Source organism: Dermacentor albipictus, chromosome 1, assembly GCF_038994185.2.
Source record: "Dermacentor albipictus isolate Rhodes 1998 colony chromosome 1, USDA_Dalb.pri_finalv2, whole genome shotgun sequence".
NCBI lineage: Eukaryota > Metazoa > Arthropoda > Arachnida > Ixodida > Ixodidae > Dermacentor > Dermacentor albipictus.
This window is the reverse complement of record NC_091821.1, coordinates 171985925-172006841: the sequence shown is the minus strand read 5'-3', so window position 1 is coordinate 172006841 and position 20917 is coordinate 171985925. Positions and strand designations below refer to the sequence as shown.

Genomic DNA, 20917 nt, shown 5'->3' with positions numbered 1-20917 from the left:
CCATCATCAGATGAATTGGAATCTGCCGTGCTAAAGTGTCACACGGATGACGCCATGCTTGTTTGAAAGCGCAGGAAAATCTCAAGGGAAGAGGGCGAACCCAGCTCACGTGGAATGCCTGCTGCCATCTAGCGTGAAAAAAAAAAAAAAATCAAATTAACATGCGGAGAACAAAACCACCAATGCCATCTATCTATTAAATGGAAAAACTTCTTTCGGCGACCTTAGCTCGTCAAAAGCCATTCAAAAAGTGATGAAATACCCATGACGAGATCCGCTCATCACAAGCCAAAATATGTTGATTGCTTGTTACAAGCTGAGGTTATCAAAAACCCTTAAGTGGTTAATAGAGGGATTATGTTGCTTGGATCATCTGTCTTCCCATAATGGCGGAGCATTATTTTCAGTTAAATGAAATGGGATCAGTTACATAAATGGGATCCATTTATGTATTTCTGGCAACGAAATGTTTTTCAACGTGCCTTGTACGAACAGAATTACTGACTGCTGGAGCTGCCACCTTTATGGCCTTTTCTCTTTTTTGTTGTTCCAACTTTGCTCGAAGCTGAACCACTATGCCCAGGCGAAATAATATACCTGCCATAAAATGACTGAAAGTTGAGCAAGTTAGTAGGGATTCATGTTACTTAAAGGCAAGTATGCAAACACGTGCACAAGAGGGAATTAAAAGGGCAACACAAATGTAAACTATCAACTGAAAGGTTGTGCAGTAGTGCAAAAGAAGGAAGACATAAAACTTATCTGCGTATGCTCAAAAGAAGGCAGCACCAGCCTGTCAGTGATGGACACATCTAGACAATCACGAAAGATAACTGTTTAGGCACGACAATTCCTCTTTGTGCAAGATAATTGAGGGCTTACTTATGCACATGCTGCCGCTATTAATGGTATGCCAAACTTCGACCATAAAGCAAACTTCCTGGCTCTTATGTCTGACCCATCTGCTAATAGTTGGCATTTGTGTTGTTCTTTTTGTGCCTTCTTGTGTTCGTGTTTGCATGCATGCCTTTCACTAACACAAATATGTGCCATACTCTGCTCATCGTTGCACTGAGCTTTATATGAGTGCAACAACAAGATCAGGTAACGTGTCCATTCATTGCATTTCCCCATCTCAGAAGCTGTAGCATTGAAGCAGTGGCATAGCTCTCCAGTACAAGAGGGCACCACTGTCTAATCAGTAATCAGATTTCGTCATTTTTGCTTTTGCCTGAGGCACTGCTTAGTTGCAACATCTGAAGAAATCTAGCCAGTGGCTATAGTGTTTACAATTGTGTAGGAATATCTAGAAGAGGTTGTGACAATTTCAGAAAGCTGAGGAAAAGAGCAGATGATTGAATGAAACTGTAGGTTCCCTACTGCGAGCACAGAAATAATATTAAGCTCAGATATTCATGATACATTATTGTAGAGCGACTAAGCATGTTTGTTTCCAATGCTTAAAAAGCCCCTTTAGCCCTTTGAGGGTAAACTTTTTTATTGCAGATTTAAAATCATTACAGCGACCTATTTTGAAAAAAATTTGCTGCATTTCGATTTTAAGTGACCATAAAGTGACAAAAAAAATTATTTTCCATAGGGAAAAACGTGCATTGTTTATATATGAATACAGGTGTGCTTGCATAAATACTAATAAGAATAAAAATTTTAAAAATAGATACCCTGCAATAGATATATTATAACTCGGCATTAGGGAAGTAGTTCAAATTGAAGGAATCGCAGCTCAACTCACTTGCAGAAGAGCAACTGGCATGCATGTCCATAGCGTAATCAAACTGTGTGTGTGAGCGCATAAAGAAAACTCAATGGTTGTGCACCCACCAGAAAAACCAGACGAGTCAGCAACTTGCAGTAATCCTTTGTCCCATTGCCAACGAGGGGGAAATCAGTTTTCACAAGTCTCCAGAAAAGAAATGCAGGCATGGCAGCATCGTTCTTGTGCAGTATCATTGTATGTATATACTAGTGCCTGCCTCTGAACAGATGTAATCACTTCGGTGTGAGCAATAAATGAGCGAGCATCTAGTGGTGATTCTTTGAGATATTAGAAACTAGATAGACGTCAGTTTTTGCAAGCACTACAAATGGAAAAAGCCTGCGAGATGAAACCAAAACTAACTGCCACACGCCCGCACATAGACGGATGCACAAGCAGTTGTCAACGCGGCGGCATAAAGAAGCCATGAAATTAAAACCCAGAGACTGCTGAGCAAAAAAAAATTCTTGTATCCACTCAGGGTGGCCACAGTTGCTGGGCAACAGAGAATTGAAAAATTGGCATGTGTTTCAAACATACACGTCGTCGTAAATATACGCCATCAACCATTTGGGATTTGTTCGTGGCGCTGTATATTTACATCTTTGGCCTTCAAAGGGTTAAAGGGACACTAAACAGAAAAATAATTTGAGCTCTAGGGGAAAAGGAAAGGAATGGAACAGCTTTCACACTTGAATTTTTTATCGTAGAATCAAGTTCAAATGACCTAAATATAGAGTGAGGGTTATGTAACAAAAACCATAAAGGACTTCTTCTACAGTCTTCTAGGAAGCCTTTAAAAAAATAATTTCTAAACGGCAAAAATTGTCGCACTCCACCCTATCCTGCAGGAGGAACCAGGCATCATTTGGATGGAATGTAACACATAACACACCATTAAAACATTTTTCTAGTGTACATTGAAGGGGGCCAAATCTACACCAAAGATGAACATGAATTGCAGTCACTTCGTACCCCTTACCAGATCTGGCCAATGAAATTTTGACTCAACGTCCTGCCATGAAACTTTACTATGTCCTGGCAAGCGGGGAAACAGAATGTCTATGTACCATTTCTCCTCACAAACTCAAGTATGACATCAGTCTTGTTGCTGCTCTTGACTCGATCTGTGTAAAAGACAGCTGTTTTTTTTCTACAGAACCTCACCAGGATGTAGACATTTTTTCGAACCTCTATTGGACTATCTTGCTAGTCAGTTCCAGGGAAACTGCTGTGCTCACCGTCAGAGAGTGACGGGTCACTCAGAGTGTCTGCTCCCTCTGACGCTATGAAAACGCTATGTTCCTTCAATCTGGCATCTCGCATAGCAACGCTTGAAATTCACTTTTCCAATGCTTGCCTTTTGGCTGTGTGTGAGAGTCTTTTTCTCTCTTTCTTGGGTGCTGCACGCTCAATTTCCAGCTTTTCTGGCATTTCTGTAAGCACGATACTCCTTCCCTTCTTCCTTCCTCCTCAGGCCATTTTTCCCTGTGGAGCTCTTGTGTAGGGATGAACGTCACCAGGGAGGATTGTTCTTGTGAGCCTAGCTGGCTGGGATCCCGATAGTTTGCCTGCACACACAGTAACATAACCGCATTGTTATTTTCAAGTTCCATGTCCTGAGAGCCACAGCAAAGACTGCTTTCTAAAATTGCGCTGGAGTCACCTGCTTCATTCATGAGTACGCCTGTGCCTGGAGATATTATGTCAGCTGAGGACTCTTCGAGTCGGTCGGTAACCGAAGACATAAGATAGTTGTCGTCTATGAAGGGTTCGCTTTTGAAAGAATAGATGCCCGTCGTTTGAAACCACGAAATGATGTTCTTCTGACTGTTGCTGTGTACGCAAGCCCAGCAAGCTCTGCTACGTTGTAGATTGTGATTGTTTTGCCAGGATTGACAGAACTGACAGAACTGACACGTAAATTCGTTGAAGTCGGTGGCTGCACTGATGGGGGAATGTGAGCAAACAAATGCCACATTCATTTACCTTGTTAATCAGCTTGAAGCTCGCATGGCTTTCGTTGCTGTTGAGTAGCAAAAGGATGGGGTCGTCCTTTGTGCACTTGATGTCTTTTGCCATATGTTTGAGGGCATCCAAGAAAAAGGCCTGTGGTCGTCCACCCTGATTGAGCAGTCAATTTCAAATTCGAGCTTGTGCTCCATTTAAGAAACATTTCTTGTATCTGACCCTTTATAAGATTAATACTGGATGTATGGTATTTCCAATGGCATTCACAATCCAAAAAACTGTGATGAGTTCACCTCGCTCTGCCAACGTTACTTGACTAACTTGCTTTTCCCCACAAGGTGCAAGAATCTTAGATGGATTATGGACTGTGGTGACTCCAGTCTCATCACAATTATAAATGCATTTAGGGGTGAACTGAAAGCAATTGTAAACGCTTTTGAGGTTTGAGGAGAAAGCGTTCACACTGGTCCTGTTGAAGCTTGTGGCTCGTCCAAGACTAGTAGCTTCTGGGGACCAAAGCAAGAGCTCCGTGTGCTGGTTTATGAAGCCGAAGAACCATTCCTTTCCAGCGGATTTGTTACTTTCCCATGATGATGTCTGTGACCTAGTGCTTTTCCATATTAGTAAGCCAGCAAACAGACTTATATGCATGTGAGTCCATAGTGCATCTTGCTCGCCTTCTCAGTTGGCTTTCATTCACTGTCGTGAATACCATGCCGCAAACTAGGTTCTATCTAAAAACTTCTATTTCTTCACCTGTCACCTGACCTCTATTTCTTCACCTGTTGAGCAATTCAGTATTTGAATGCTGTATAGACTCGTGTAAGGGCTGCACTTTTTTTTTTCACAATTTTGGTGCGGTTAAACAGGACTGAACCTTTTCATCAAAATGGTGCTGGCATCGCCTTGACTTGTGCACACCCTGGATCTCCAGATGTACCACTGCATCAAAAGTCAATGCGCAGCTCTCGCCATCTAGTAGCAGCATGCGGAAATACGCAGCAAGCGAAAATTCTCCAATGCGCGTACGCAGCATTGGCGGTACTGAACACATTTGCTTCTCTATTGAAATTATTTTTCCAAATTTTGGGCTGCCAAGTTAGGGGTGCAGCCCTTACACGGGTGCAGCCCTTACTTGGTGTGTCTTCTTCTCTTACGTCCGTGTCGTTTTTTGTTGCGCTATATTACTTGAGTAATGGATTACCAACGTGCCCGGAATGCTGCTCCCTTACTCAAGTTTATACGGTATTTTCAGAGCTTGTGCCACGTCCCATGTGCTTCTGTTTTCTGTACACACCAGCCAGACTGCTTCAAGTATCATACTATTTGAAGGTTGAGGCCTGTCAGGGTGTTTTCTTTTTCATGTTCTTGGCATTTTCCTGCGAGTTTAGTGAAACGGTGGCAAGTTAATAGCTTCTAGTATAATAGACCTGAAGCGGCACCATGCTATGTGTAAACTGCTTTCCCAATGCGCTACCACTAAATTTTTGAACAGAGAATACAGCCTAAGTAACTTCTCACACCACGAGCAAGCATGAAGAAATCAACACTTCTACTTCAAATAAAGCCTACGTCAAAGTCCTCAATTTGGAATATCAGCATATGAAACAACAGAGCCATCTATTAGCAGTAATTTCATTACTGTAATACCAGTTTACCCATATCACATTAAGGGAGGACTAAGACACTGTCCCATTCCTCCCTCCATTCAGCTGTCCCACTCCCAATGTAGGCCACATAGATTAAATTCACTTTTCATGTCGATAACTTGTGAATTAGGCTTAAATCTATAGTGGGATGAAACACTCTGGAAATGAATGCAGTTTTATGCGCACAAGACAAAGACAAAGGAGAGGCTAAGACACACAAGCGCAGATGCGCACATGTGTCTTAGCTTCTCCTTCGTCCTCGTCTTGTGTGCAAAAAACTGCATTCATGTCCTACCAACATGCCCAAACAGTCACCTTAGTGAACTCTGGAAATACAGATTTCTCATGTTATTTTGTTTCCCGTGCTTTGCCTGCTGCTCGGGCTTTAGAGTCAAGGAAACAAAATCATGAATACTTACTTGCCATTGCTGAAAAGACAACTTTTTCTAATAGCATGTGATAGTGCCATACCGGTCAGCTGTTACAATGGAAGATGCCAGTACACTGGCATCACCTGTAGACAGTACTGAAAATTGGAATGAGCAGACGACAAAATTATGTTGACTGTCCTACTTTTCAAACCATCCCAGTCTTCCCACCTCTCCTTTATTGCTAAATTACCCTTCTACAACAGCAAAAAAAAAAAAAGCCTTGAGAGGCGGTTTGGTGAGCCAGAAAGGATGCAAAAACGAAAGACCAGTGGTGACACCACCTTGAAGTTCCCATAACAGCTTGCCATGACATCTTGGATTTCGACTGCGTCTGCTCGGGTCCAGTTAATTTTTTATCGGTAAAGACAAACTGAACTGTATTCTAAAAGAGCCACACAGTGACATAGTGGCACCGGGGTTTCGATGTAAAAAAAAAAGAGGCCTAATTTTCTTTTACTGATAATAAGCCCTTACTGCAAAATGAAAGAAAATATAGTTTTAAAAGAATGTTTTATCAGTCTAAACTGAGGGACCCTCGCCAGGCCCCATCAGAAGTTTGGCTATAGTACACTGAAAGTTGTGAAGTGTGCCATTCAGGGAACATTCTACTGCAAGAATTTTTCAAACAGTTCTGTAGTAATGGAGACAGAAGCAAAAAAAGAATATTGCTTACATCACAAGCCCTTCTTCCTTTCTTTTTATCCCCTCCCCTTTCTCTCTTGCAACGTGGCACATTTCTGGTGGCAGCTGTGTGCACTCTATGTTTTAAGGGGATCGTTGAGTTGTTCACATTGCTGCTGGCTCTACCTGAAATATTTTTCTATGCACAGCAGGCACAAATCATAGCCACCTACCGTGGTTGCTTAGCAGCTAGGGCATTGCGCTGCTAAGCGAGAGGTTGCGGGATGAAATTCCTGCCACCGTGGCTGCATTTTGATGGTGTCAGAATGCAAAATCGTCGGTGTACTGTGCATTTGGTGTACGTTAAAAAACCTCAGGTGGTCAGAATTAATCCGAAGCCGTCCGCTAAAGCATGCCTCAAAATCAGATCGTGGTTTTGGCATGTAACACCCCATAATTTAATTTTTAAGTAAATCAGGATGCAATAAATATTTTTGTTTTAAGTGCAGTAAAGTTTGTTCTATACCCAATTGTTTTATACCCAGAAATGTAGTTTTCACGCACATTAATGTTCGTAATGAACTAGTGAGGGAGCAACAGGTACCATACAAAAATTTTAACTTTCTTCTTGCCGTGCTTGATTGATAACTTCACTGCCCTGATTGTACTATGTTCGCTATGTTCACAGCAAACACAGAAGAATAAAATGGGCTGGAGTGCATACGGCAGACATTGTCAGCTCCTGACTGGAAGCTTACCATTATCATTGAAAACGAAGATGTGCAATTATTAGATTTTACCGGTGCTCACATATGGGGCAGAAACTTGGAGACTAACAAAGAAGCTCGAGAACTAGTTAAGGACGGTGCAAAGAGCAATGGAACGAAGAATGCTAGGGATAATGTTAAGGAACAGAAAGATAGCGGTTTGGATCAGAGAGCAAACAGGTATAGCTGATGTTGTAATTGACATTAAGAGAAAAACTGAAGCTGGGCAGCTCATGTAATGTGTTGGTTGGATAACCAGGGGACCATTAGGGTTACAGAATGGGTGCCAAGAGAAGGGAGGCATAGTCAAGGATGGCAGAAGACTAGGTGGGGCGATGAAATTAGGAAATTTGCAGGCGCCAGTTGGAGTCTGTCTGTTGGCACAGGACAGGGGTGATTGGAGATTGCAGCGAGAGGCATTCATCTTGCAATGGACATAAATGATGATGATGATGATGATGATGTAACAATTTAATTTCGACAAATGTCGATGTTGATGAGTACCATTTTGATGCCAGAGCTGTGCACTTATCATAATGTTTGTTCTTATGCCTGTTATGCAATTCCTGTGTTGCATTTATGTCTTGCCTACCACAATTTATGCTATGAACAAGTCATTGCATATCTAACTGCCATGTAATGGTGAGCAAAACGTGAACAAGGTGAATGCAGGAGCCAACGTTTCGACAAGTGGGCTTGTCTTCTTCAAGGTGACATATGCTTTCCTCGCCACAGTATATATAGGTGGGGTTCTTGTAAAGGGGAGGGGGTGTGAGGCGGGAACGCGGAAACGAGGGAAAGTGTGTTAGCGTGTCGAATTAGTAAAGGAACGCTGTGTACAAGGTCAAAGCCAGGACCCCCCCTCCCCTCACCCCAGTCTGTTAACACACACGCGTTAGCCAGCATGTCAAGGGTGTCTGACACGCCGGCTGACAAAAAAAAAAATTGGCGAAGAGACAGCCCACATTAGAATCTGACAGACCACCGGCCTTTATAACAAAATATTCTAATGCACTCCCAAACATAAACAACATCCTAAGAAAATACCACCCAATATTATGAAGTAACGAGCGTCTGCGAAAAGCGTTCCCAGATGTACCCAGGGTTACCTATCGCCGAAACAAGAACTTTGAAGACATGTTAGTGCACGCAAAAGTCAGCCAGCAGCATTCCCCTGTAATAAAAGCATGTTGTCGCCCTAGGTGCAAAACCTGTAGGCACCTTCAAAGTGACATTAAAATTAAAAGCACCGCAAATAATTATACACATGAAGTCAAATCTAGCTTCACTTGCACAAGTTCGGATGTGATTTATATGCTTGAATGTTGCTTCTGTAAGAAACAATATATCGGTGAAACAGGGCAATCAATGAACGTCAGATTAAACGGACATCGCGCGGACACAGCTAAAAAGCTTCCCAAAGCCGGCGCCGAGCATTTCAACTAACCAGGTCATAACTTTGATGAACTTAAACTCTACATCTTACAGTCAAATTTCCGTTCTGAACGAGAAAGAACATACAGAGAATCATACCTTATCCATAAGTTCAAGACATTGCAACCAATAGGCATAAACGTTTCAAAGGGAGCTTTAGAATCTATTCGCTATGCTAAACCTCAAGCTATAGGCAACAACACTTAGTTTGATTTCTTGGCGTATCCCCCCCCCTTTTCCTTTTTCTTCCCTTCTCTCTCTCTCTCTCTCTCTCTCTCTCTTTTTGTCAGCCGGCGTGTCAGACGCCCTTGACACGCCGGCTAACGCGTGTGTGTTAAGAGACTGGGGTGAGGGCAGGGGGGGTCCTGGCTTTGATCTTGTACACAGCGTTCCTTTACTAATTCGACACGCTAACACACTTTCCCTCGTTTCCGCGCCCTCCCGCCTCACACCCCCTCCCCTTTAGAAGAACCCCACCTATATATACTGTGGCGAGGAAAGCATATGTCCCTTGAAGAAGACAAGCCCACTTGTCGAAACGTTGGCTCGTGCATTCACCTTGTTCACGTTTTGCTCATCGTCTTGAATTGCCATCTCCCGCCATGTAATGGGGCACTCTAATTGCATTGGACATTTTTTTTTTACCTTTGTTTGGAGCCTTCCATTTTTTAAATGTAAAACTAAACTTTTCTTCTTCTAAACCTGAAGTTCCTGGACATGTGTAGCTGAGTTTCAGCAAGCAATGCAGAAGACCTGCACAAGAGGTGACAGAGACTGCTTTTTGGCAAAATTTGTACAAAAATATTGGTGTAGTTCTGAATTGAAAACTAAAGGGCTGACACTACATAATACCAAACCTGGTGCCTTTTGCACACTTATTCTACATTTATTACAACAGACTGGGTGCCTGTCGTACAGAAACTGAAACCAAGCATTACTTGTCCACAAAATAGGTAAAAATAATAAAAGTCTGGTGTACCCTTAGCCCAGTAGCCCTGTATTTTTCTCTGCTATTAGTGATAGTATATTTATCCAAGTAGAGAAAATGAAAGTTGAAATTTGTTTATGCTTCTTTGAAAAGTGTGTGTTCCTTTGTAGGAATGCTTGCATTGTCCTCTGGACTGCTGTTTCTCACAGGTATATTCGCTAGATGAAGGACGCCTTCTGGTGAAATTGAAAGGGGTTATGAACCAGAAGATGGCGTACTTTGGTTTGCACAGCCAGGACTATGTGGTGGCACTTTCCAGGAATCGTATGTACGTAAATATGCTCAACCTCAGCAGTGGAGACTTGGAGACTACCTTCAAGGTGGGCGAGGACAGGTGAGCTTGTGAAAATTTTATAGATTCCATTAAGTGGTAGGCAAAGAACAGTTAATGTTGGCATGTTTTTGATGGCATTTGGACTTAAGAAATAAGGAAAGCATGTTGTTACCAGAAAACAGTGGCCTGTTTACATAAAGGGCTAATCATGCTTGCTAATTGTTTATTTATTTATTTATTTTAAATCCAACAAGGGTTATGGTGGGCTACTGATGCCAAACAAAATCTATTTCAGTGTCACTAAGGCACCTAAAAACAATTTTCTTTTGTCTGAAGGTTTTGTTGAGCTTCTATTTTGGGAAATTGTTTTTACTGACAATGTGTACTGAAAGATTTATTTGTATATTTTAAGGAGGACAATGCAACAAAAATGTAGTTTTTGGCGCGGTTTTGCAGTTTAACTGGAGTGCACTAATTGGGAACAAAAACACGCAGAAATCGTTTGTGGCTTCTGCGCTTCTGAATATCTTTATAGCCTATGCAGTGTAAAGTGTAATTCTGATTGCTGCAAATAATAGTCTTCAGCATGCTGCATGCATCTATACTATCTGTACGTTAATCTAATGTGCAGAAAGCACATTTTTTTCTGTATATGTGGAGTCCCTGAAACAATTTTTGTCCTAAGACTGCCTGGACATAGTCTTTCATGGAATGTTTTCTCGCAAGAATTTTGTGTGAGCGCATTATACTAAAAAAATCGACTAGTTAAACATTACCCTCCACAGAAGCTGTGGCACTCCCTCTCAACTCATATTTCATGCAAGCATAGCCATACCCCCCCTCCCCTCCTCCTTGTGCACAACATCATGCAGTCACACACGTGTTGTCGACTTCCAGTCGATTTGAACCGAGTCTGTACCCAGGTCTTCTTACAGCACAGTTTTTCTCATTACTGCGTTGACGATGGCCTCTACATTAAGGTTACATGCAGTGCTCACATCTCCTACAGCATGCAGTCACTGCACTTTCCACCCTGTGCACGCCTCCAGTGCAAAAGGAAAAGCACTGGTTTACAAGAGAAAACACTGTTGATTCCATTCATGTCTCTGCTGCTACACCTCCATTCTCCACTGTTGCCTGTCAACACTAGGCTATCGTTAACCTTTGTCACATTCCTCCTCACCCCTCCCCTTACTCCGTGCAGCCTCACAAGTCTACCACAGAGCCCGGATTTTTTTTTTAAAGAAATTTTAATTCAACTGCTTTACTCATGCATGCACACAGCTGCATGTATACAGAGAACAGCTGCAGTTGATAATTCGCATTTTCAAGCAGAAGTGCACAGTTGGTTTGATGAAAAATGTACATTTAATTGCATTTACATTTTTATTTCTAGAGTTATGTAAATGGCTATGTATACATAAACTATTAGCAAGAAGCTCAGTGTAGTAGTAAGGTTAATGTATAGAAAATGATGTAACGTGGGAACCCAATCAGATATCTCTTCCGAGTGACATCACTCATCCATTCTTTGTAGAATGGGCAGAGGCGAAAGAAAATGTGTGGAGTGATGCCACTGTGATCTGTAGCAATACAAATGTTTAAAACATTATGGGAAATTACACACTTTATGTAGAGCACCTAAATTTGCCTCTTGATGATCACAAAGACTTAACATACCAACTCGGTGCATCATTTCTTAAGAAAAACCATAAAATTTTTAACAAGCCAACGTAGCAACTTTTCTTCACATTTCTGTTATTCTTGTCCTTGTTATTATTATAATTTCCCTTCATTATTTGCCTGGATCTTGCAGAGGCCAAAGCCAAGGCTACCAATTAGTTCTGGCCATAGTGCTTCAAACAATACATGCTTAGAGCCATTGTCTGTTTCTTTCTCTTCCCCCCCCCCCTTTAATGAAGCCAATGTATTCAAGGATTAACAAAAGCCCTTTTCACACAGGTTTGACTATACAAACATGCTGTTATATTGAAGGAATCTTTGTTCATAAGCAGGTTGGCTGTGTGTCAACAATTCATCAGACAATTGTGTTAGACTTCCTTGGACATGACACTGCTCCTGCACAAATCATGCAGCATGTGCAGCTTACTGAGGTTTGGTGATATAGCAGTGTTGTCTTAGGCATGGTGGCACACGTATTTTTAACAGGCTCATAGTACCGATGTTGGTGCAGCAAGAGTGCAAACAACTTCGACCTTAACTATGTATGTGTTTTGTAAGGCAGTACTCATTTGCTTATTTTTATTTACCAGTGGCTGTCATTATCACAGCCCAGTAATGGGCCAGAGAAATTTGCATAGATATACCATGGAAATGGGACATCTATTATTTGTTGACAATCAATTTCTAATCGTTCTTTAGAATATAGCTGGTCTGATTAAACTATTGAATAAGACTGCCCTTTTCATGCAGTTGTGATGTCCTTTTGCTTCCTGTATTTTTTTTATTTGTGGACAATTTGTGCTCTTCTTTTTTAATTGCCCTCACTTGTAGGTTTCTCAACAGTCTTCTGGTCAGCGGCAATGGCAAGATATGTGTATGTGGGGATGAGACACAAAAGCCATTCCCATTACTTGTTTGGGACCTGGCCAATCGAAAACTACTCTATGACCTTCGTATTCCACACCATGAATTTATTACCCGCCTTTCAGCCATAAGTGGTGATGGACACTACGTTGTTTGTGTCTGCAGGGTTAGTACAGAGGTCTTTTCACATCCTTGTGACCCATGACTGTTATTATTTTTTCATACACTTTTAGTAGTTTTTAAGCAAGAAGTCATGTAAGGTCAATGGAAATATCACATGGCTCATAGATCTAGGAGAGTAGTCATTGCCTGCCTGCTCAACACAGGCAGTTCTGAGTCAGGATAAAGTTTATTAATGTGAAGAAATGGTACAGTTTAATAGTATACAGGAAGACGTACTGAAGTTAGACTGCAGTGGGGCCTACCACAGATGCCAACATGTAAGCTGACAGCCCTCGTATTGCCTCCTGCTATTGCTATTACATTTGCAAGTAGTTGTTTTCTTTATGTTTGTGAGGCTTGCCTTTCATGGAGTAGGAGCTGTGTCCCTGTATACAGTGAATTAAAGACCACTGTATCCAGTGCTTTCAAAATGTCAGTCCCAGTACCTTAGTGAAAAGCTATAATTCCTACATAATTCAACACATGTGTTGAGTTTCGTTTTGCCACTACGAAATTTTGGCGAGTGTTTTATAAACCCAAATGAAGTTGAATGTATTACTGTAATTGCATTTCATATAAAAAAGAAGAATGACGCAAACAAAATTGCTGAAGTCCGACTTTCAGCGATTCTTCTAGCTCTGGACTCGTATTTACTTTGACAGCATCAGGCTGTTACTGCAGGCACCATCATCTTCTCAAGAACTTCTTGTTTGCAATGCACACATCATCGTCATCTGCTATGAAACTGCCTGCCGTGGGCTCTAATATATATGCATAGATGCCAACACTTAGCGTTTGTGTCACACACGAAACTCTGCACAAATTAGTGAGTGCGAAAGTTGTGTTACAGCCTAGTGGTTAGAGCATGCAGCTCCCAACTTGCCATCACTCTCCTGTGTCTTTGATGGGCAACATTTTTTTTTTCTTTTTGCCATATAGTGAATCTGAAGCTGAGGACAATGGTGGGAGCATGATGATGACGATGTAATTGAAATGGCAAATGGACGGATGCAGCAAACCCAGTTTCAAGCTCTTAATTGCTATCACAGTAAAATGTTTGGCCACTAGATACAGCAACACTTGTTAGCTAGCACAGTTTGATGCTCGTTTTTGTTGTCACTTGCTGTTACATCAAGACTACATTGATTTCTGTTGATGTTTGTTGCCATTTTTACATTCTGAAAGGTTATTGGCATAATGGGGGTTGAGCAAGATATTTTCGTTGAACATGTTTTGTTGATGTTGGCACCAGTATTTCCACAGTGTGTGTAGGTGTTAAGAGGTTAGCAGAGTGACAGGTCACATTCAGTAAACTTGTTCGAGGTGTCTTCCAGGCAGTGGAACACATTTTGTGCAAGTATTCACTTATGCGAGTATGTTAAAATTAAATAATAATGTAAACACCTAAAATGCAACCACATGAGCATAATAAATAGCAGTATTCTCACACATCATTTCAATATGTACTGCTTGCATTTTGATAGTTGGCACCAATGTAATATGTTTTTTACCTTTGAATGTCATGACAAATTAGCCTACTGGTTGTTATTTTGCAGTCAAATTGTACAAAAACACATGCGAGGGCACTATAAATATAAGTGGTAGCCAGATATAACAGTATCTAAACATCATGGTAAACTTTATTAGTTTCCCATGTCACTGTTACCATGAAGTTGCATATGCATTGCTGACAGGGATTTATGCAAAACCATAATAAGTGTACAATTTTTCATGCTTTTTGTGTGTCAAATTTTTTGTGTGGTGTACTGTACATTGCAGGAGCTGAGTGACAGTGCACCAAATTTCATCATTGTCTATGACCTGCAAAGTGGGACATTGTTCAAAAAATGGAAGCCTGAACGAAACAGCTGCAGCATTGCCATTTCCTCTCAAGGTGGCTGTGTTGTCAATGGGCTTGACAATTGCTTTGTCCTTGTGTGGGACCTTGCTACAGGAGCAAGAAGGTAATGCCATTCAGTCTTCAGCAGTATGAAACTACATACATTTCTTTTGTGTATGTTTTTTTTCTGTATTACAACTTTTACATAGTGTCTGTACTATACTGCAAAGCTGTTAACGTCTCAAGGGTATAGCAAGTTGGCTTTTAAGCATTAAAGCTGCCTTGTTCTTATTAGCAGGCATCAAATGTCAAGTAACACTATAATCTATGGGCACTGATAGCTTTGGTTCCATAAGGTTTGCTTGATCTGCCTGCACCACCTGATGGAGTTCTTTTTGTGCTGCACTCTGCTGCTTGTTTTAGCAGTGCAGTGTAGTGTCTTTTGACTGCTGTTTATTTCAAAAAGTGCAGGAAAGGTGCAAGTCCATTTCATGATTTTTATAAGCTTGACGTACTGGTAGTGCCACTTGGTGCAAATGTGCAAGCAGCGACACAATAGAGGACACAGTGTATGGGCATAAGTACCATGGAAACACTCTTACATTTATCTGCTGTTTCTACATAGCTATGTAGCAAACATGTATATGCAGCTTGCCTGTTGGCCAGCAAAGGCACAATGGGATATTGCAATGTGCATTTCTTTATAAATATGCTGTGTGTTTGTTTGCAACATAAGGACAGTGTTCCTAACTTATAACATAGGAAATATTCAGTACTTTTGTTCTGATTAACAGCTCTGGCCATGCCAGGCTTTTACGCATCCGTGTACATCAGCGACTTTTTGCTCCTTGCATAAATGGGAGAGTGCTGTCTGTTGTTTTTAAAAGCCAAACATCTAAGGAGCCAACCGTACCAGCCATACCTCTAGTTTGTGCTGCGCTACCGCCAGTAATATGGCACATGGCCTCAAACAGAGCGCATGCAACAAACAAGCAGAAGGCCTGCACTGCACCTGCTTTTGGGGATTTCTTACTGAGTAGCTTTGCTGTTGCACTGTTTTCACCTCTGAACTTAGAATGCACAATTTCCTGAGCTTCTTGTGGACTGCTGTGAACTAGTTCACTGTGGTGTAAATAAGTAAAACAAATGAATCTGTAGTAAATGTTGAAAACAGTGATACAGGTAAACTAGTTTAGCAGCTTCAACAAGCTCCTGAAAGTGCATACTAGGTTTTGGTAAAAGAAATATGTGTACTGCTTGCTATATTTTACAGTCACCAGTCAATAGCAGTTTAGATGATAGCGACACAATTGAGAACATCAAACTTGTCGTTTCGTGTAGCCAGTGACAGGTGTGTGCATTTGAGCTAGAGGAGTCTGAAGAAATCAGCACAATTGGGAAAACTAATAGCTTATAATGTAGCAACATATTATCAGTCTCAAGGTAAGCTCTAATAATATTGGAGCCCTTCAGTGTTTTTTTTACTGGTCATACAGCTTCTCAATGAGAGAAGTAGTTTATGCAGCTGCTACCATCACTGAGAGAAGTAGTTTATGCTGTCGCAACATAATATCAGTCTCAAGGTAATCTCTAATAATGTCAGAGCCTTTCAGTGTTTTTTTTCTTTTACTGGCGATGCAGCTCCTCGATAACGTAGTTCGCCTCTACAATCACTGAGAGAAAATTTGCGCGAGTTGGCCACTTCCACCCATTGACCGCTGCCTACAGCACTGCAGCCACCGTGGGTAGCTGTGATCAGGTGGAAAAGACCAACTTTTGTAGATCTTCTCTCACAGCTTATCAGTAATTGCAAAAAGGCATTATTGATTAGTGACAATATCTGGTGTAGTTGTTTAAGCTGAAAGTCAGTCAGCACTCCATTGGGGTGCTGAGCCACAGCTCAGGAAATTCTTAGCAAACTGCATCAAAGGAATTCTTGATGATGAAGGCTCGCATGATGAAGTCAAGGCTTGCATATTGGGACCACTAATAAACACTTCTATCTCTTTACAAGAAAACACTTTTGTTTGACCTTTAGGTATAAAATTGTACAATTTTTCCAAAGGGCTGTCACCGACAAAAGTGGTCACATTGCTGCAACCTTGCTCAGTGGGAGACCAGGAGAACCTAATATCCCCTAGCTCCTCAGCTATAGGCAGGGCAGACAGTGAGTTCTTGAAAAGGCAATTCCTTGCAAGCTCTGGAGTGGTAATACATTTTTAGTTGAAATGTGGCAGCATGTGGCTTGTGCACAATAATATTGGCTTTGACTATTGATCTTTTTTGGTTGAAATTTAATCAGAAGAGTGGTTTGGAATATTTTTTCAGTTTCTTGGCTGCACTCCAAGAGCTGAAAACATAGGTTTAGGCCACATTTTAGGCTATTTTTCTTGTAACTTTCACTAATTTGAGTTCTTTTTCATTAAAGCTGTTTGGGCATCGCAATGAAATTCAAATTTGATAGCTTTTATTTTTGCATCATCCTGTCTCTCTGATTGCCATGCAGGTACACATTAAAAGGCCACAATGCTCCTGTAGATCAAATTCGCCTTGATGAATCTGGTTTCAAGTCACTCACTTACAACTCAGATGGCATTGATCGAAGTGTTCGTGTCTGGGACGTCATGAAAGGCAAGTTTTACTAACATCACCTGTGCTTTCTCATCACTCTGTACCAAAAATGTATACAGTTAAACCTTGATATAACGAAGCCAATAAAGTAAGCGATTTGCTTCATATCAAAATTTTGTTATATAGAAATTCAACCATTTATGCAAATAAGTACAGTTGCCAGCGGATTTTTTAACACAGAAGTGGCTGCAAAATTTTCAGAATTATTGGGAAATCGAAAAAGGCAAACGTGAATGAAAAAAATTTTTGTTGAATTTGAGAGTCGACAATGAAACATATGGTTTCCTGCCATATCGATGATATCTTCAAATAGGCAGTACGAAGTGAACCCAAACGCTTTTGCGTGCACTCCACCCCTGTGGCTGATAGTGTCGCCTTCATAGGGATGGCGCGATCATGAGAAACACCAGCAATGGGGAATGAATGCTTCATCTGCCTCCTCAGCGTGTCTCCAAAACTCAACATTACAGAATTTTCATTACTAAATGTACAGGAAAACAGCACACAGCACAAACGGCACACCCACTCATTGCACAAGTGGCAGATTACCTCTAAAACAGGGCGCATGGGCTGCGTATGCAATCAGCCACGCTGATAGCCATGCACAGCCATGGCCGCACCAGAAAAGGAGACATGTGCCAGCCTGCCCCTCCTTTCCCCTTGCTTCCACGGAAGGACTGCACTCATCAAACCACCATCCTTCACTGTTCACCCTCACACGCTTTCACTCGGAACCAAGGCTTACAGTGCGTGGAGCACAGTAGGGTCTTATTGCACTTGGGCTTGATATGGAACATGACACTGCTCAATTTCGAGGATTGCTCTTGGTTGTGCGGCGCACAATTTAAATTAAAACGTTAATTCTGGGGTTTTACACAGCAAAACCGAAATACAGTTATGACAAACGCAGTAGTGGGGAACTCTGCATTAACTTTGACCCTCAGGCATAGGCAAATCTACAGGGGAGGGGGGGGGGGGGGGGGGCACTTGCCCTCTTACTTCCCTCTCTCAGGACTAGGGGGCAAATTAAATCATTTCCCCCCGCCTCACTCTTGAAACCCGGGAATATATGCGCCTAGAGTCCCAACCAAGGTCACTCGGGTTTACAGAAAGCGGCTTGAAGCAATGATAATGGGGTCTGGCCTCTCCACCAGCTGCACATGGAGTCTCGGCCACATTAGTTCTTCAGCGCACTCATCACTGGTATTTATTTACAACATGGCTTCTACGCAGTAACAGTTCGTAAATTTCCCCACCTCTGCAAGTCTGCAGCAGTCTTTCAAGTCTTGATCTCGACATTATTATTCGACTACGGAATACGCGGTGTTGCTCTTCAACTTATTAAAAACTACTTACTTGCCAGAAAACAATATGTTAAAGTCGGAAGCTTAACGTCAGCAGAAATTGAACTTAAGCAAGGCGTCCCACAAGGTTCGATCTTAGGACCCTTACTATTCATAGTTTATATTAATGATATATGTAATATCCCTTACACAGAAAAACTAGTTATGTATGCTGATGATACGAATGTCTTTTTTAGTGCTGATTCAATGAAAAGTCTCCAAGTTACTGTAACAAATTATTTAAGGCATTTGGAAGTGTGGCTAAATGAAAACAAACTTGCATTAAACGCACGTAAAACAAAATACGTTATTTTTAGGCCTACGAACAAACCATGTATTAATCTGAAATTTTCATTTCAAGGCACAACATTAGAGTGCGTTCGCAAGCAAAAATTTCTTGGTGTTTGGTTCGAGGAAAACATGTCGTGGAATACCCATGTGTCCAGGCTTGCTTCTGAATTGGGCAAAACTGTAGGCTGTCTGTACAGGTTATCAAACCTAGTTCCATTATGGCTAAAGAAAGCTATATATTACGGCCATTTCTACTCTCGCTTGTCTTACTGCGCGCTAGTATGGGCAAAAACGACTGTTCAAAACCTAAACAGACTCGAAGTGTTGCAGAAGAAGGTTCTCAGAATATTTGAAAATTTTTATGGGCACCCTCGCGAACTGCGTACTCATCAGCTATTCATAAAGCACGATATTACTAGAGCAAGTGATCTTTACACATATAAACTACTACTTTATACAAAAAAGAATAAGCTTTATGAGCATTCATTTGATAGCTCCCCCCGATACTCTCTCCGTAATCAACCCTTACCAGTTCCTTTTTCCCGTACAAGCTACGGAGAATGTCTTCTTCAATACCAGTTACCTGCAATACTGAACAAATTCTTAACTTGTACCAAATTCGAACTACCAGAATATAAATTCAAGAAACATGTGCGAAATATGCTTTTAAACGTGTAAGAATCATTCGAACAACATCTTTATTTTGCTATTTGGTATATATTTCATTTTGATGTATAAAATTATTTTTTGCCTTTGCACAAGTGCTTATAAGGATTTTGTGACATCTGCATTATGCAATTATGTTGTGCACTAAAAGTGTTGAGTTGCGTGTATTATATTTCATGCCTATGTTTTTGTACAGCGTTTCAGATGATTATTTTTGCATTCTGTCTGCTGCTGTTTAATGGGTCCTTGGGCACTCTCAAGATGTCTGCGACATCTTTTCGCCCAAGAACCTCCGACTCGGTGTTGGAAATAAACTTCACTTCACTTCACTTCACTTCACATTGATTCGCGCTATTTGGTCTGTCAATAGTGCAATTGACCCTCAATAGTGCAATTGAGCTTCCCAGAACTTTCCAAGTCTGCTTTCATTTATTTGGTCGTGAGAGGTATTCTCACGTTGAAACTGAGGCAGCACGAAGCGTTCGCTTCTCTCTGCCGGCGGTCTTCATCACGTCAGCGTTGTGACAGCGAGTGCTCGTGGTCATCGAGTGAGATGTGTTTGCCTGTGCATGCGTGACAACATGCTTGTCATAGGTGTATCTGCCGATTCGGGGCGAGGTATGCCCCTTCCCCTGCAGTTGGAATTGAAAAGGAAAAATAGGCCATTTATCCACCCCCCTACGCACGCACACTTGTGAAAGTGGGCACTGTCGGCTGCACACTGCACAAAACAACAACTGAAGCCGAGTTTTCTCTCAGAATTGGGCTCGCATAGGTACGAATTATTTAATACATATCCCCTGCTTTCGGGCCTCGCCTCCACGTGCTGTAGCAGATGATGCTTTACTCCATACTTTGCGGTGCGAGACGCCTGCGGGACGTGCCTTGCAAGTCTGCATTGCTGAGAAAGCTATCGATAGGCTGTCCAAAACAAGTTCAATGTACCGTCACTTGCATCATCCCGTGTTTGTTGGAGCCATCTAACCTAACCATCTTTGAAAACACAAAATCATATTTACTTTTATAATTTACCGGTATTTTATCAGTGTTGCCATTTTAGCAATTTTGACGCTAGATTTTGTGACCTTTTAGTCTGTTTACGGCCAAGTTTGCTATTTAGCAATCAGTGACTTTTTTAGTGACTTGTGGGGATCGAGTTGCCGCCCCATGCCTCGTCCCCCAGCTCGTGCGTTGTGCTTAGCTCGATTTCCGGGAACCGCCGCCGTAATGGCAACATGGCAGACACGGCTAGCGCGCCAGAGCTAACATCCGGTGAAAACAGTGCTTCTCTCTCCCCAGCTCGAGTCACCACTCGAGCAAGCGTCACCGGGATGCGCCCTGATTGGCCTCCCAAGTGGTGGCCCCTGGGCCCCATCTCCACCCGAGCTCTCTTCCGCTGACCGCTTTCTCACCTCGGCAGATGCTCACAGGCCCGCAATGAGTTCGCTACATGGGACCTTTGCCCCCGCGACTTCTCGTTCTCGTGCTTGGTGGACCGTTTACCGGTTAGCCCTAGCGCAGCGGG

At 41.8% G+C, this 20917-nt stretch overlaps 1 protein-coding gene and 1 pseudogene across 19 annotated transcripts in view; one reads left to right on the top strand and one right to left on the bottom strand.

Annotated features, from left to right (window-relative positions):
- LOC135905756 (NACHT and WD repeat domain-containing protein 2) overlaps positions 1-20917 on the top strand; it is a 146446-nt gene that overhangs the window by 55732 nt on the left and 69797 nt on the right. For 18 of the 19 annotated variants that reach the window (XR_010565475.1, XR_010565474.1, XR_010565477.1 and 15 more), the window contains 4 exons: positions 9788-9972; positions 12427-12625; positions 14401-14585; positions 16968-17092. Coding sequence is in view for 10 of the 19 variants with exons in the window: in XM_065436801.1 (XP_065292873.1) it covers positions 9788-9972; positions 12427-12625; positions 14401-14585; positions 16968-17092 (694 nt within the window). In the remaining 9 variants the exon portion in view is untranslated. Of the gene's footprint in view, positions 1-9787; positions 9973-12426; positions 12626-14400; positions 14586-16967; positions 17093-20691; positions 20858-20917 lie in introns of those variants that run through there. The other variant, XM_070529376.1, reaches the window with a different exon arrangement.
- On the bottom strand, positions 3085-5123 carry LOC139054923 (uncharacterized; annotated as a pseudogene).